At 39.7% G+C, this 16,623-nt stretch overlaps 1 protein-coding gene across 6 annotated transcripts in view; it reads left to right on the plus strand.

The window, feature by feature from the left end:
- The window catches only part of LOC124147671 (coiled-coil domain-containing protein 81-like), a 32,706-nt gene extending 16,398 nt beyond the window's left edge, over window positions 1–16,308 (plus strand). For 3 of the 6 annotated variants that reach the window (XM_046518381.2, XM_046518382.2, XM_046518383.2), the window contains 9 exons: window positions 5,852–6,023; window positions 7,403–7,694; window positions 8,157–8,264; window positions 8,943–9,026; window positions 9,812–9,897; window positions 11,392–11,470; window positions 13,711–13,899; window positions 14,496–14,716; window positions 15,127–16,308. In XM_046518381.2, the coding sequence (XP_046374337.2) occupies window positions 5,852–6,023; window positions 7,403–7,694; window positions 8,157–8,264; window positions 8,943–9,026; window positions 9,812–9,897; window positions 11,392–11,470; window positions 13,711–13,899; window positions 14,496–14,716; window positions 15,127–15,391 (1,496 nt within the window). In that variant the 3' untranslated portion in view covers window positions 15,392–16,308. The remainder of the gene's footprint in view (window positions 1–5,851; window positions 6,024–7,402; window positions 7,695–8,156; window positions 8,265–8,942; window positions 9,027–9,811; window positions 9,898–11,391; window positions 11,471–13,710; window positions 13,900–14,495; window positions 14,717–15,126) is intronic. The other 3 variants (XM_046518384.2, XM_048380691.1, XM_048380692.1) reach the window with 1 other exon arrangement.
- The last annotated feature ends 315 nt before the right edge of the window (window positions 16,309–16,623 follow it).

Consider the following 16,623-nt stretch of genomic DNA (forward strand, 5'->3'; position numbering starts at 1 on the left):
CCCCCTAAGAAACCAGTCTAGCAGTTTAAGTGGTGGGGGCCACCCTGAGAAGCCAGTCTAGCGGTTTAAGTGGTGGTGGCCACCCTAAGAAACCAGTCTAGCAGTTTAAGTGGTGGGGGCCACCCTGAGAAGCCAGTCTAGCAGTTTAAGTGGTGGTGGCACCCTAAGAAACCAGTCTAGCAGTTTAAGTGGTGGTGGCACCCTGAGAAGCCAGTCTAACAGTTTAAGTGGTGGTGGCCACCCTAAGAAACCAGTCTAACAGTTTAAGTGGTGGGGGCCACCCTGAGAAACCAGTCTAACAGTTTAAGTGGTGGGGGCCACCCTGAAAAGCCAGTCTAACAGTAGTTTAAGTGGTGGTGGCAATCCTGAGAAGCCAGTCTAACAGTTTAAGTGGTGGGGGCCACCCTGAGAAGCCAGTCTAACAGTTTAAGTGGTGGTGGCCACCCTGAGAAACCAGTCTAACAGTTTAAGTGGTGGTGGCCACCCTGAGAAGCCAGTCTAACAGTTTAAGTGGTGGTGGCCACCCTGAGAAGCCAGTCTAACAGTTTAAGTGGTGGTGGCCACCCTGAGAAGCCAGTCTAACAGTTTAAGTGGTGGTGGCAATCCTGAGAAGCCAGTCTAACAGTTTAAGTGGTGGTGGCCACCCTAAGAAACCAGTCTAACAGTTTAAGTGGTGGGGGCCACCCTGAGAAGCCAGTCTAACAGTTTAAGTGTTGGGGGCCACCCTGAGAAGCCAGTCTAACAGTTTAAGTGTTGGTGGCACCCTGAGAAGCCAGTCTAACAGTTTAAGTGTTGGTGGCACCCTGAGAAGTCAGTCTAGCAGTTTCAGTGGTGGTGGCCACCCTGAGAAACCAGTCTAACAGTTTAAGTGTTGGTGGCACCCTGAGAAGCCAGTCTAACAGTTTAAGTGTTGGTGGCACCCTGAGAAGCCAGTCTAACAGTTTAAGTGTTGGTGGCACCCTGAGAAGCCAGTCTAACAGTTTAAGTGGTGGGGGCCACCCTGAGAAGCCAGTCTAACAGTTTAAGTGGTGGTGGCAATCCTGAGAAGTCAGTCTAGCAGTTTAAGTGGTGGTGGCCACCCTGAGAAGCCAGTCTAACAGTTTAAGTGTTGGTGGCACCCTGAGAAGCCAGTCTAACAGTTTAAGTGGTGGGGGCCACCCTGAGAAGTCAGTCTAACAGTTTAAGTGGTGGTGGCCACCCTGAGAAGCCAGTCTAACAGTTTAAGTGGTGGTGGCACCCTGAGTAGCCAGTCTAACAGTTTAAGTGGTGGTGGCCACCCTGAGAAGTCAGTCTAACAGTTTAAGTGGTGGTGGCCACCCTGAGAAGTCAGTCTAACAGTTTAAGTGGTGGTGGCCACCCTGAGAAGCCAGTCTAACAGTTTAAGTGGTGGTGGCCACCCTGAGAAGCCAGTCTAACAGTTTAAGTGGTGGTGGCACCCTGAGTAGCCAGTCTAGCAGTTTAAGTTGTGGTGGCACCCTGAGAAGCCAGTCTAAACGGTTCATGTCCTGTGTCTACTTTGTTGGGCATCTTAATGTTTGCAGTATATCTTCCAGCAAGTATTTAGTTCAGGGATCAGCGATATTGGCACTACTCCTATAGTCCTTGCCAAACTGCCCAATAGTTAAGGTATCCTAAGGATGAGTAGAAATTTATCCTTTTTAAGGGTTTTTGCTATATGTTGTCATTTTGAGGACTATTGGACTAAAACAGTTACTGTTAGTTTCTATTGCTGGCGTATACACAAGTGTTTAGTTCAGGGGTCAGCGTATAACATCAGACATCTGCTCATCTTTCATTTTGAAACTTATTGATATCTTGGTGAGGCTGGGAGGATCGATGTGTTGGATGTGCTGTTTCTTAGCAGTCTTGAGTTTATATTGATTTTGATGCAACACAATAAGAACTTCAACGATACTGGTATCATATAGTCTGTTAATATTTAGTACAATACCATTTGCTGGTGTATTGTCCCCACAGGCCTTGCAGTAAATGCCTCTCTACATGTTATCTTCATGAGGGGACAGGAGGCCTTTCACAAGCTAGATGGCCAGACTGGCTACAGGCAAATATGAAATGTAACCTTGTTTTTGGCATTGACAGAATTTAAGGATATGAACAGGAGGCATGTTTGTGTTATATATATTTAAACTATGGAAAAGGAGCAAAAAAGGACCAGTTTTTTAGTAAATCCCTGGATCAACCTGGTCCTATTTTCTGCTTGGAAAAGGTACATTTGTCAGACCCTGAGATTCTAATTTCTTTGGGGGAATTACATGCTCGCAGTGAGGAAATAATGTTTTCATAGTCCATAAGTGTCGATGTTGTTGAGGATTCTAAGATACCATGCATGAACTAGAGTGTGACAACTCTGACAAGGTATGAAATAGACTAACTTATGGCCCCTAACATAAAATAATAAAAAATAAATAAAATAACACTAATTATATAAGGAAACTCCAAGTGTTAAAGACTAGTGAAGTCTCTGGTGTTCAGGAGGTGACAAGGAGATGAGTATAGGCTGGTACTGTTGAGAAGGAAATGAAAATAGAATGAGGGGGATATTTTTATTAAAACATTGCCCTGGGGTCTGTAACAGAGGTTAGGAAAGATGCCACAAGTACTCTAATATAGTATTAACTGTCAGGCAAAAGAAAGGATTCTATTGAAAATTGGATTTGACAACAAAATTACAAAAGTTAGTAAAATGTTGCTAGGCTGAAAACAGTTGCTGAAATACTGTAGACCTAAACACCGTTGTCATACTTGTATCAAATACACCGCCATCAAATAACTATTTCTTGTTTGTTTCATTTTTAGCCTCCATCAAACATAAGTGTATACCGTATTCGAGGTAATAAGCGCCCTGCTCTAATAAGCCCCCATGGCGATAATTGCTAATATATTGGCTAGTGAACAATACCAATTAGCACCCCTTCCGATTGATCAATGTACACAACACTTATTTATTCGCATATAATACGCACTCGTGTGTTATATGCACCCTTAATTATGGGCAATTAAATTCTGGAAAAATGTATCTCTCGTATATAAACATTTCAGGCTGTCAGCATAAACCACAAAATTTATCTTTCAACTCTGTTTTTTCACCAAAATAATATTCTAATAAGAGGCCCCTATTTCTAATTTTGAGAGCGCCCTGGGCGCTTATTACGTCGAATACGGTACTTTCTTTTGCTTGGCAGTTTATATTTTCATCACAAACATATAAGCAATTAACCACATATATTTGATAACCCCCAAATGTTCTTGTGCATCCTGAATATTAGGATGAGATAGGACCTATGAATCAAACTAAGTTGTTTATAGTTAAAACACAGTAATTGATTTCCCTCCTTTGTCAGATACTGGTACAAGACCGTGACTAAAGCTTGTTGTTGCTTTGATTTTATCAGACCGCTTTCCCTAGCAACATAGTTGATGTTGGCTGTAAGTGAAGACAGGTACCTGGTGTGTGTGTGTTGACACAATGGATGACTTGACATGCTTCATCAACTCTCTTCACATCTCTCTTGGATGCCAGAACGTCATGGCAAATAATCAATGGTGCCAACAATGGCCCAGTCTGTGTATTGGGATCCATTTGTTAGATACATATTGTTGAAATATACTGAATATTGATGCTTAACATTCTTATATGAGAGTCGATTCGTATCTCAGTTAACAGTTTCTACTGGGACAGAATCATTAAAGATGTCAGATTACTTTGTAAGTTTATATATACTACTTGAAAGAAGTTAAAGAGTGTCTGATTCTTTCACATTATTATCTGTCTTGACATGACCGATTAACTGTAGTAATATGAACAAATCAGGTGTTTAACGTCTTTTCAGTAGTATATATCTTTTAACTGTGTCATATTTTATATGGGGAAAAATGCCAAGATATTACTAGTATCCCTGCACAAGTAGTGTAAAGATATTGGTTTTTACACAAGGGAACTTCAAACACAGTGATCAGCTAAAAATAGATTTAACGGAAAAGACTGTCAGAAGTTTCAATAAAGAGAATTCAGTACACAGAACATACTCTTTCAGTAGTTTATATCTTTTAACCGTGTAAAGATATTGGTTTTTAGGCAAGGGAACTTCAAACACAGTGATCAGCTGAAAATAGATTTACAGGAAAAAACTGTCAAAAGTTTCAGTAAAGAGAATTCAGTACACAGAACATACTCTTTCAGTAGTTATATCTTTTAACCGTGTAATATTTTATATGGAGGAAAATGCCAAGATAGTATCCCTGCACAAGTTGTGTAAAGATATTGGTTTTTACACAAGGGAACTTCAAACACAGTGATCAGCTAAAAATAGATTTACAGGAAAAAATTGTCAAAAGTTTCAGTAAAGAGAATTCAGTACACAGAACATACTCTTTCAGTAGTTATATCTTTTAACCGTGTAATATTTTATATGGAGGAAAATGCCAAGATAGTATCCCTGCACAAGTTGTGTAAAGATATTGTTTTTTACACAAGGGAACTTCAAACACAGTGATCAGCTAAAAATAGATTTACAGGAAAAAACTGTCAAAAATTTCAGTACACAGAACATACTTTGTGTTTTAGTTTCAATATTATATAAAGGAAATTGAGCTTTTAAACAAGCCATTTCTTTATCAAAATATGCTGAACTGACATTGGCCCTTGAATAATATATATCTCCTTGCAACTAAGCTAGCACCTTTAACTGTTTCAGAGTTTAGAAATGTACCACAAGGTGATATCATTATGAAATATGATTTCATTACAATGGATGAGATTCCAATTTCCATATGAATCCATAGTTCACAATTCAGAACTTGAATACAAAAACATTTTCATGAGTAACTCTGTCTAATCTTGATATGGAAATGGCAAATCAAGTTAGAATTGAGTTCTCATTTGGCAGTGCCTGCTCTGTGGACCATGCAGACGCTGTGTTTGTTATTGTGAGCTCACATGACGTAGGCAGGGAGACAGTACGTTGAATATGGATTCCTAGGCCCAACTTACTTCAGGAATGTTTGTGTGGGTGAAAAAAGTTGATGAGTTAGCAAATTGATTATGCAAATATGTGATGATTTGAGGAACAACAAAAGCAGAACAAAGCCCACCCTACATTGTCTGATTTGGATCAGCACGTCAGAATGAAATAAAATATATCAATCAGGGTGTGGGCTGGATTGAAACTTTATGTAATGTGGAAATTGTTCAGCCAAAATCCATACGTTACACAGGGGTAGATTTAACAACACATTTGTGTCTAGCCAGCAGGGCTTGCTCCTTTCAAAAGTTACTGGCCCTTCTCCAAACTAACTTGCACAAAACTAAATGTTTGAGGCCACGACTAAGTTACCCAGGAGGCTCTGAAAAGTTTAGAACTCCTCACCCCTAAAACATCATTTCCTGCACTCTGAGAATAAAACTAGGCTTCCATTTAACTCATTTTGTGATTATTTTATAAGCAAATAAAGATGTTGTTGTTGTTGTTGTTGTACAGAACATTACAAAATGGCCTATGGTTGTGTCATTCTACCAAGATGATCTTTGAGTTAACCATTCACATGACCTCATTCCCCCTAAATATACTCCCACGAAATAACGTGTTTCAAGAGCAGTCTCCAATTAAAAAAATTAAACATACACAGAAATTTTGACTAGCCAGCCCGGCCATCTACTTTATGTTTCAGCAAGCCTTGCGTAATTTTGACTAGTCATGGGCCAAGGGGCCAGCGGGCCAGCAGTTAAATCGACCCCTGTTACATGTCATCTGCACAATTTCAACTTGTTTGTTTCAAAGTGTTTGGAGTGCTGTAGTATCAACTTTGACACACCATTCCAATCTTATTCTAGCGCCCCAACGGCCTGTGGGTCCTGTACGAACTTTGTCACGGATGGCGATGCCGCTGCCCAAGGCTAGTGGAGTGTGTCTACTGGATGATCTACAAATAGTGTCAACGCGGTCCTCCAGACCACCAACACCGCCATACCTCGCCAAGTCCTCTCCTGCTCCACTACAGGACACGTGAGTAGAATTTCTGCTGATTAGGGCGTCACATCGATCCCAATAGCTTTTCTTTCAGTTATTTTTTGTAACAATACACTTATTTACAACCATTTCATAAGGATATTTCCTGGTTTAAAAAAGTACTTTATTTCTTGTTTAAAAGGGATGTTTTACGAAACTATTAAACTGTTGCAAGCAGTAGACCTATTCATTCTCAATTAGCATTGTAACATTAATCATTATTAATTCTATATTTTCCTAAGATATTTATAACTGGACATCACTTTATTAAATATTAACATTGTGTTACTGTATCATATTCTAATTATCTCTTCAAATGTCGGGAAAACGTCTTATAAAAGTCAACTATTTACAAGCCTAGTTATCGTTCAATGTTTTGTTTTCAATTAAGAAAAAGGTAAATACTGACTTGCGAATTTGGGATAACATTGAAATTGTTACTTTTAACTTATTATCTATATTTTGTCATTTATTGACAATTTCCTTCTGCGCTGGCATCAAATGATCTTATTTATCATATAAGGTAAGAGCTAAGAAGCCAGCCCGCCAAAATCCAGCCAATCACAAATCGCAACATACATCATGTGACGATCACGTGTACAATATTTTTTTCACCCTGAACATGGCATGTATTACATTGAGATGTAAATAATTTTCTGTTCCCAAGTTGACAATTCTTATCTCAATGAAGCTTCAGCGAATCAGCATCAAATTTCAAAGTTATTTTATTTGATATGCGATCACATTGGTTTTCTTGGTGATCTTAGTGACTCTTTCATTTTGTATACGATAGGATAATTGCCAAATTTATTGAACCGATGTATACCATGTAGGTATTCGAGCACGAGCCTGGTCTTACCCCTCGGGTATGTGAGTCCATATTTTTGGTAGTTTGGGATTTAAAAGGAAATTTGTTTTTGAGTTCCATGGCAAAAACTTTGACATGGGCTGGAAATGGCAGTAGTGCTTCTTTCCGGAGCAGATCTTGAAAACCGTACAAAATTTCTTCAGTAAACTTGGCACATAGATAGGTCTACTGGTGAACTGCTGCCTTTTGATAGTTTGGGATTTCAAAAATAATAATCGAGTTTCCATGGCAACAACTTTGCCTGAAATGGGGGCAATCTTCACCAAACTTGGCACATAGATAGGTCTAGTGGTGAACTGCTGCCTTTTGATAGTTTGGGATTTCAAAAATAATAATCGAGTTTCCATGGCAACAACTTTGCCTGAAATGGGGGCAATCTTCACCAAACTTGGCACATAGATAGGTCTAGTGGTGAACTGGTGCCTTTTAATTTTTTTTATAATTTCCATGGCAACAGTATATATTCACACACCCAATTCACTCACTCACTCATTCCTCGGTACTGCAGGTATATGCCTCAGCCTCCAGTGATGGACAAGCCAATGTCCGCTGGTCAGTTAGCTCCTCTGGAGAGAGGGGTCACCTTTGACCAAACTGCCATGGACCGAGCTCGCCAACACAGTGCAAGTTGTGGCCACCCTCACGCTGGCCAGGAGCTGTGTTACCTGTGTCATCAGCGGGCCCGCCGCAACATCCCTGTGTCATTCGGGGAGGAGCGTCGGCGTCGGGAGGATGAGGAGGACAGATTGCTGCAGCAGTACCAGGCCATGAAGGATGCGGAACAAACCATCTCGGAACATGTCAGTACAACCACATTTATACAGCAGCGTTAGTGCCCTCAGTAGGAATTCCGGGTCAGAGTTGGTCCCCGAAACCTATGCTTGTCATAGGAGGTGACTTTATGGATTGGGTGGTCAGACTCGGTGACTTGGTTGATTGCGTGTCATCCTACCCTGCCAGCATGGCTCATTGCTCATAAATACCATTAACTGGATTGTCTGGTCCAGACTCAATGATTTACATGTTGCCGTTATGTGACTAAAATATTGTGTGTGGCATTAGATGACAAACAAACAAGAAAAGCATAAGAAGCAAGAAGTCCAGGTGTTATTGTCATAACCCTAGTGTTAAAAATAAAAGTTTTAGGGATTCTAGGGGCCAGGTTTGGGCTAGACTTTGGCACAGTCTGATAATGGTGTTGGGTGAGTAACTGAAACTGTTTCTTTTCAAAACTACATTTTGTTTAAAAACACCTTTTCCAGGAGAACAACCTGTCTAAGCGACATGACCTTCAGAAAATGGCAGCCTTCAATCTTGGAGTAGCAGATGCTACAATTCAGAAGAAGAAGGCGCGAGATGCAGATTTCCAAGTAAGTGACTCTCATCTGTTGGTGTGTGATCTACAGAAGTGATCAAAACTTTGGGCAACCTTTTCCAGATAGTCTTGTGGGAGTAGGGCAGGGCTCTGGTGTTATGTGCACCAGAAAGTAGTGTGAGTGTTCCCATGTGGGCGTTCCACATTACAAATGGTCGTTACAGGCGATTGAATTGATCAGGTGGTCAGGCTCAGCCACTTGGTTTACTGCATGTCATTGTAACCCGTGAAGATCCGGTGTAGAAAAGCTCTTCAGCAACCCATGCTTGCCATAAAAGACTACTATGCTTGTTGTAAGAGGCGACTAACGGGATCGGGTGGTCAGGCTCGCTGACTTGGTTGATGCATGTCATCGATCCCAACTGCGTGGATCGATGCTCATGATATTAATCACTGGATTGTCTGGTCAAGACTCGATTATTTACAGACCGCCGTCATGTAGCTTGAATATTGCTGAGTGCGGCATTAAACAACAAACCAACCAACCAAAGCATGTCATTGTACCCTGATAGCATTGAATGTTGCTCATAATGTCAATCACTGGTTTGTCTGGCCAGACTTAATTATTTACAGGCCGCTGTCAGTATCTGGAGTGATGTTGAGTGTGGCATAAAACAAAACCAAACCAAAACAGCTATTTTCCTGTTGATTGAGCAATTAATTCTCTCCACAGAGATCCTACATATTCCAGCGAAGACCCTTGACACCACCAAGGTTCCCTAAGCAGCAGGAATACTTCAAGGACTTGGCCTCGCAGGTAACAACACACACTGTTCACTGGCCTCAAGGCCAATGCTATGTTTAAAGCATGTCAAGTTTGGGATTTCTACACAGGTTCCACTTGGCATAAGTTCATGAATAGGTTTCTGTGATATTACAAGATAAATTCCAAATTGAAACACAGGTTAACACAGAAATGGTTCGTGCAGAACTAATTTGTGAAATCAGCAAATGAAAACACAAGATCAATTAGCAATTAACAAATTATATTGAAGCACAATCTTAGGTTTGCAATCACAAAAAGCAGTACAATGAGTCAAATAAGTGGCGGCAGCAGAAAGCTACAGGCCAATAATAAATGTCAGTGCACTCAGGATTGTACAGAGTTTGTCACAGTCGAATGTGTTGAAAGAGGCACATGCTCCATTCTCGAATCCTGAAAAGTGTTGGAAGCTAGCAGGAATTCAGTGTTTTCATATAGGTATATCATCCGCGCTTGCCTACAGATAAAACACAAGTCAGTTCGTAAAAGACCTTCAATCACCCTTGTGTCACTCTTTAATATATAGGTACAGCCCTCATGGTTTATTCTCCCTGCAGTGTTTTACTGTACGATAAACAACGATCACAAGTTGTTTGTTTCTTAAATAAAGACACCCTAATAACACAGAGGTGCTGTGGTTGAATGCACGGTACTGTGGCTACACTGGTGAAATATTCTGTGAACCTGTTGGAACAGTCCATTGCAGGTTCAGGTGTTCTGGTCAAATTTTACTGGTAAAATACTAGACTCATAGTGACAAGGGAGATACCTTTTTCCAGGTTGATGTGAAGGATCAGACAAAACAGAAGCGTAATGCAGACGAGGCCTTCTTCGAGAGACTGGAGCAAGTGCAGCTGGCAGAGGAGTGAGTACCAAACACTTCCACCATTTCAACAACACTTCCATCATTTCAACAACACTTCCACCATTTCAACACTTGCACCATTTCAACAATACTTCCACCATTTCAACAACGCTTCCACAATTTCAACAACGCTTCAATCATTTCAACAAAACTTCCATCATTTCAACAACACTGCCACCATTTCAACAACACTTCCACCATTTGAACAACACTTCCACCATTTGAACAACACTTTCATCATTTCAACAACACTTCCACCATTTCAAGAACACTTGCACCATTTCAACAATATTTCCACCATTTCAACAACACTTCCACCATTTCAACAATGCTTCCATCATTTCAACAACACTTCCACATCTTCAACAATACTGCCACCATTTCAACAACACTTCCACATCTTCAACAATACTGCCACCATTTCAACAATACTTCCACCATTTCAAGAACACTTGCAACATTTCAAGAACACTTGCACCATTTCAACAATACTTGCACCATTTAAACAATGCTTCCACAATTTCAACAATGCTTCCATCATTTCAACAACACTTCCACATCTTCAACAATACTGCCACCATTTCAACAATACTTCCACCATTTCAACAACACTTCCACCATTTCAACAATGCTTCCATCATTTCAACAACACTTCCACATCTTCAACAATACTGCCACCATTTCAACAATACTTCCACCATTTCAACAACACTTCAACCATTTCAACAACACTTTCACCATTTCAACACTTATACAATTTCAACAATAGTTTCACTATTGCTATGTTGTAATGTGCAGGGTGAAGTGTATGCAGTGTTCATGTAAACATGCTACGAGGGGCGTTCAATAAGTTTTGCAACTTGGGCATTTGTGTTTACACAAACAATGTCAACTTGTGGCAGGTGTGACACTAGTCATAAGTTACTCATAACATCAGGTTGACATGTGTCATAACAAGTTCCAGACACAACAATAAGTTAGATGTGATGGCTTCATTCACCTAAGGGTGGTCACAATCATGGATTCTCTCAAACATGAAGAACGCGCTGTAATGAAGTTCCTTACCAAGGAGGGATGCAAAGCAAAAGAAATTCATGATAGCATGTGGCAATCATATATGAATGTGGATTCGAACAGTTAAATCACCCACCCTACAGCCCAGACTTAGCCCACAGTGACTATTTCCTGTTCCGGCAAATGAAATCTGCCCTACGTGGAAGACGCTTCCAGGATGACGAGGATATAAAGGCTGCCACAGAGGCGTGGTTAGAGGGCCAATCTGCGGATTACTATAAAAATGGTATTAAAAGCTTGAAGGACAAATGGAATAAGTGTATTGAGGTGAATGGAGATCATATTGAAAAATAAACGTGCAAAAGATATTCTGCGACTTGGTCTTATATTGAAGTTGCAAAACGTATTGAACGCCCCTCTCATGTTGTAATGTGCAGGGTGACGTGTATTCAGTGTTCATGTGTACATGTTATATTGTAGTCTGGCAGCACAGAGGGAGCAGTACTTGAAGGACAAATTTGATCAAACCGATGTCTACAAGAAGGCTCTCGATACACAGGTACCATGAAACTGTCAAATAACCATCACATCACAACACCATAATATCACATGACACTGTCCTGTCAATGCTTCAGTCTGTGACAAAAATCTTGCATCTCGTGTCCAGAATTTGGACTTTGGCACCAGTGGGGATGCCAGCATAGAATATTGTTGAATCTGTCAAAACCGGATTTGTGTGGGAGCCCAAAGTTTAATCCGTTTTCGGTAGTGGTCTGGATAAGATCTCTTGATGGTAAAGTAACATTGTAAATTGTGGACTACCCGGACTAGTATTGATTAGTCAAAGTCTGGTTTTAAGAGATTCCACTCGAGGATGCCATTAGTCTATGTTAGTAGTAGGGGCGGTCAGGGAGCCTAGTGGTTAAAGCGATCGCTGGTCACGCCAAAGACCCGGGATTGATTCCCATCATGGGTACAATGTGTGAAGCCCATTTCTGGTGCCCCCCGCCGTGATATTGCTGGAATATTGCTAAAAGCGGCGTAAAACCATACTCACTCACTCACCCACACTATGTTAGTAGTAAGAAGCAACTAAATAGATTGCTGTGACTCTGTGACTTGGATCATTGTGTGTCATTGCTACATGATGACATAGAACATTGATCTCAATATCACTGGTTTGCACATATGTATAACCATTCAAACAAATCATTTAAATGCCCACTGAATGATACCACTGAACACATCAAAGACTGTATTGTTACATTTGACTTGTATGTTCCAGCAAAATTGTTATTGAGTACTTATACAGAACAAACAAAGTTAGGGATCATAAATATTTTTTGGGATATTGTAATGAAATTATGTGTTCACTATAAAAGAATAACCCCTAAATTGTTCACTTTTTTTATTCAATATATACTGTAAATCTTGATATAAATGTGTCTCCAAATTAATGCGACTGCTGATCCCTAGCCAAAAATGCGACTCAAAATCAATGCGAATCCCCCCACCCCATCCCCATTGGAATGATTCATATCCTTACCTTAATCCAATCAAACAGCAAATAGTACCGCTTAATCGCAGAGTAAAACACTTCTGTAATACAATGAACAATGTTTTCAACAACACACAGTTTATATTTTTATTCTGCTGAATAGCATTAAGGAAGTTCAAAGGCAATATAATAACTTCTTTGAGTGGTATTTAGAAGTTGGAATGGTAACTAAGACAAAATTGTTATGGATAAGCAACTTCTTTATAACAATTGGGCGACGTTTCGGTGTAGATTCTAACACCGTTATCAAGAAAATGATGTACAAACTAGGTATGAGCATGATATATAATAATTGAATCAACAACAGTTCACTGATTGGAGTGGTCAATGATGCTTCGTTTGACACGAGTGGGTAGAACTCTTGACCCCAGCAGTGATAACTCACCGGATGCCTATTGTATAATTCCTATTCTTTAATTGTCATTGTCATGTACTTGTTACAACTGCTGCTCAATAAACTGTAGTTTGTGTATATATTCAAGTTGGTATTTCCACTATCCAAAGTGAGCAGTGAGGCTGTCTTATTGTTGATAGTCAATTTGGAGACATACATGCGAAGTTTCATAAATGCAAACAAACACCACTCACATTTTTCGCATTTAATTCAAGCTCGTGTTAATTTCAAGATTTACAGTATGTTTGGGGGCAAAGGGGCTGAAGTAAACTGATCTCACCTACAATAACGGACGAAATCATTTTATGTGATAATTCAATTAAGTAGAATGGGTAAGAATCATATTGCCTATTACCAGCAGATTCCAATACAACTGTATTAATACTAGGATAATGTTGCTATTGAAATATACTATAAACCTCACATTCATGTTGCTTTTATATGCCTTATTGCATCTTGATTGCAAACTAGACTGGAATTTCGTGGCTGAATTGTAGTGCTACCAGTGGTTATTACAAGTTTTATCACTTGCATTTGCTTCAAACAACATGATTAAAAATATGAAAAGATTTGGAAAATATCTGTCGAGGCCCATTTGATGGTACACATGCTTTGTAAATCCTGCAATCTACCAAAGTTTGCATGGTATGTTGGGTTTACGAACCGGATGTGGATTTTGTTACATGATTTTTAACTTGACTAAACATAGACTCATTAGGCCAGCCAAAATATAACTCAGAAATTCCAGCCTAGTTTGTCAAGGTCTGTTAACTTGCCTTGAGACGATGGCCTGATTGTTGTGCATTGCTTTTAAGTCCTATGTATTTGCATGTTTGTGTGCTGCTAGATACACCTGCGGGACAGATTCCGCAAAAACGACGGTCTTCTCCGCTCTCCCGAGTATCCTACACCACGCTGTCCTCTCTTCTCTCCTGATCTCTCATACTCTCACCTCACTGTACCACCGCCTAATGTGCTGCGGCCATTTGCAGAAATAGCAGCCATTGAAAGTGCCTCTCCGTTTACACTGCCTATGGTACTCTCATGGGAACTTGATATCTATCTATCCTGCATATGCTTAACTTCGACTGTCACATGTTATCTTCCCAGTGTCTATTTAATAGCTGTGACATACCTGGTATAGTTCATTTCATGATTTTTGATTTGTATTCCTTGGTCCAGATCATTTTTCAACATAATTGTTTCATGCCTTACATTTTAATATCTAAGTTAATTATCCTTATTATCAAAACTTTAAGATTCAAAGTCACTGAGAAATTATTTTGAAAGTTGTTTGAATATTCTTTTCAAACATAAGAAATTGGTTTCATGAATTGAACATGACTGCTGTTGATAACATTTGGGTGTTTGAAGTTGAGTGTACTTGCCTTAAAGCACTTTCTCTTTAATTTAATTCTAATCTTTGGGTGTTCTGTTTGCATTCATCTTCTGAAGTTAACGCAGGTGTTTTTCTCTTGCACGTTTTTTGCCTTCTTCTTGTGATATAATCATTGTAGTCACCCTATCTGTACTCTATTCTTTCTCTAAACCATCGCCTTTTCCTTGTTGTCCTGAATGTCGTACTGATATACCCCCATGTGTTTCACCTGCTAACACGGCTTCATATTACAGCTGCGTTTCAAGCCTGTCCCAATGCCCTCCGCCGAGGCTGACTCCGAGGTGTTTGGGAAGAATGACATGAACAATGAGAAGATGGCTGAGAAACGACGACGGGCACACAATCTGTTCCGAGAACAGCAGGACTTCGTGGCACAAAAGAAGCGAGATGTCATCCTGAAACGTCTGTCTGAGCAGAAGGAAGAGGAGGAGACTCTGAGTCGTACCAGGAAGGAGTGAGTGGTTCACTGGGGCATATGATTATGGGAAACAAATTAAGCTTGTCCTGTGCTTTGTGGTTGTAAAGAAAGATTATGCTTCAGACTGTCAAAAAAAATATAAATTGTCAGCCATACAAGATGCTTTTTTGAAAACATTATTTAAGCTCATAGTCTTAATGAAAAAGATATCTGGTTTTGCAGATATAGCTGAAAAATATATCAAGTCTCTATGCAAAATCCCTCCCCCAAGCCCCAGCATATCAGATGATCTGTCCCTAAGACAGTGTTACTTGATGGTCCCGGAATAATTATTCTCATCAGTCTGGTGTAACATGATTAGAGGCAATAATTTGTCATGGACTCTTGGTTTGATCTCTGAAATCTTGAAGTTTGAAGTTGAAATGTAATTTTCGTCTTTTTAACAGATTGCTCAATGACAGAGCCAACCGTCACAACATGCGCTTTTTGTCTCGCCGCCGACTGGAAGATGACTGGTCTAAATCTGCAGACATGAAACGAGGAAGAGAGTTGGAGGATCGACTTCGATCTCTCAGTCCTGGGATGCTGGTGCATGAGCAGTGTGACAAGTATCACCGCTGTCGTCAGTGTCTGCGCCAACTTCGCAACTGTGGCGAGTCAAACATCTGGAGCGAGTCACGATACATTCCTGGATCACGACTCATGGTCTAATCATGGTCGGTGGAATGATTATCCCTAGTCTCTGTCTAGGTCTTGAGAGGTTTCGCTGCATCATTCTATTGCACCACTTGTGCAGGTCTTCAAGGAAAATTCATTTTATATCCAATGGCATTGTTTTGGAATGTTTTGACGGAATGTATTTTTAACACTGGTCTTCACTGATTGTTTTGCAAATTACCTCATAATGGTACAGGATTTGATAAGATGAGTTTTGCAGATCTCATAATTTGGTACAGATTATTTAATGGTACCTGGTCCAGTGGTGTTAATTGTTAGATGTTTTCGTTCAAGGCCGATTGATTCAACAGATTGTGATACGTATACTAGTTTGTGATGCCTTGATGTTGTGTTTGTAAAATGGCAGAAATACTTTTACCTGCCTGCTATGAAACAAACCATCTGTGATAACAGTATTATTTATAATCATATTGCATTCATGTACCTGTCCTGTGTTCTATATAGCTATTTTAGTTAACGTTTAACATTTTGTACATGTTGTAACGATTATACATTTATTATTTGCTGTGATACATTTCATGTACATACACGATCAAATACACTTAGAAATACACTGGAAATCTATTGGTTTGTATGATGTATTTTATTCTATTTTAAGTTTTTTTAATACATTTTCTATGTGATGGATTGGTTTTGTCCCAAAAAGCTGAATTTTCCTAAATAAATTTTCATTGCTAACCATGATACTGCTGATCTGTATGCAAATTTTGTGCATATTTAGTTTGTTTACCATAAACACTTATTTCAGTATGTGTATTTCTCACTGTGTTGTCTGTGAAGGCTTGAGTTAACATCATGAGTAATCAGAATGTCAATGTCTTGCATGATTTCTGTAATGTTGGAGGGTTTCGTCATTAACAATGTTGCCAACATTAAATCATGTACTTGTACACATGTGTGCGTGTTGTCTGTTGAACATGGTTTCAAAGTCTGGTCTGCTGTTGAGGCAAATGTTGATGTTGCAAGCTGGTTATCTTTAGGACTTAAAATGAAAGATTGCCACTAATGGAGATAATTTGCATGAGCTGAAAGAGAAGTTTCCAATAAGAAAGCACATATGAATTTGACTCTCAGACTTATTGAGAAAACTCTTCACTCAAGTGCTTTGTTTGTTGTTCAACGCCACTCTCAGCAATATTCCATCTACCATATATTGCTGTGTATAAGGCACGTTTTCGTACCTAGAATTAGGGGGCTTTCAAGGG

This window comes from Haliotis rufescens, unplaced genomic scaffold (assembly GCF_023055435.1).
Source record: "Haliotis rufescens isolate VD_foot unplaced genomic scaffold, xgHalRufe1.0.p SCAF_32, whole genome shotgun sequence".
NCBI lineage: Eukaryota > Metazoa > Mollusca > Gastropoda > Lepetellida > Haliotidae > Haliotis > Haliotis rufescens.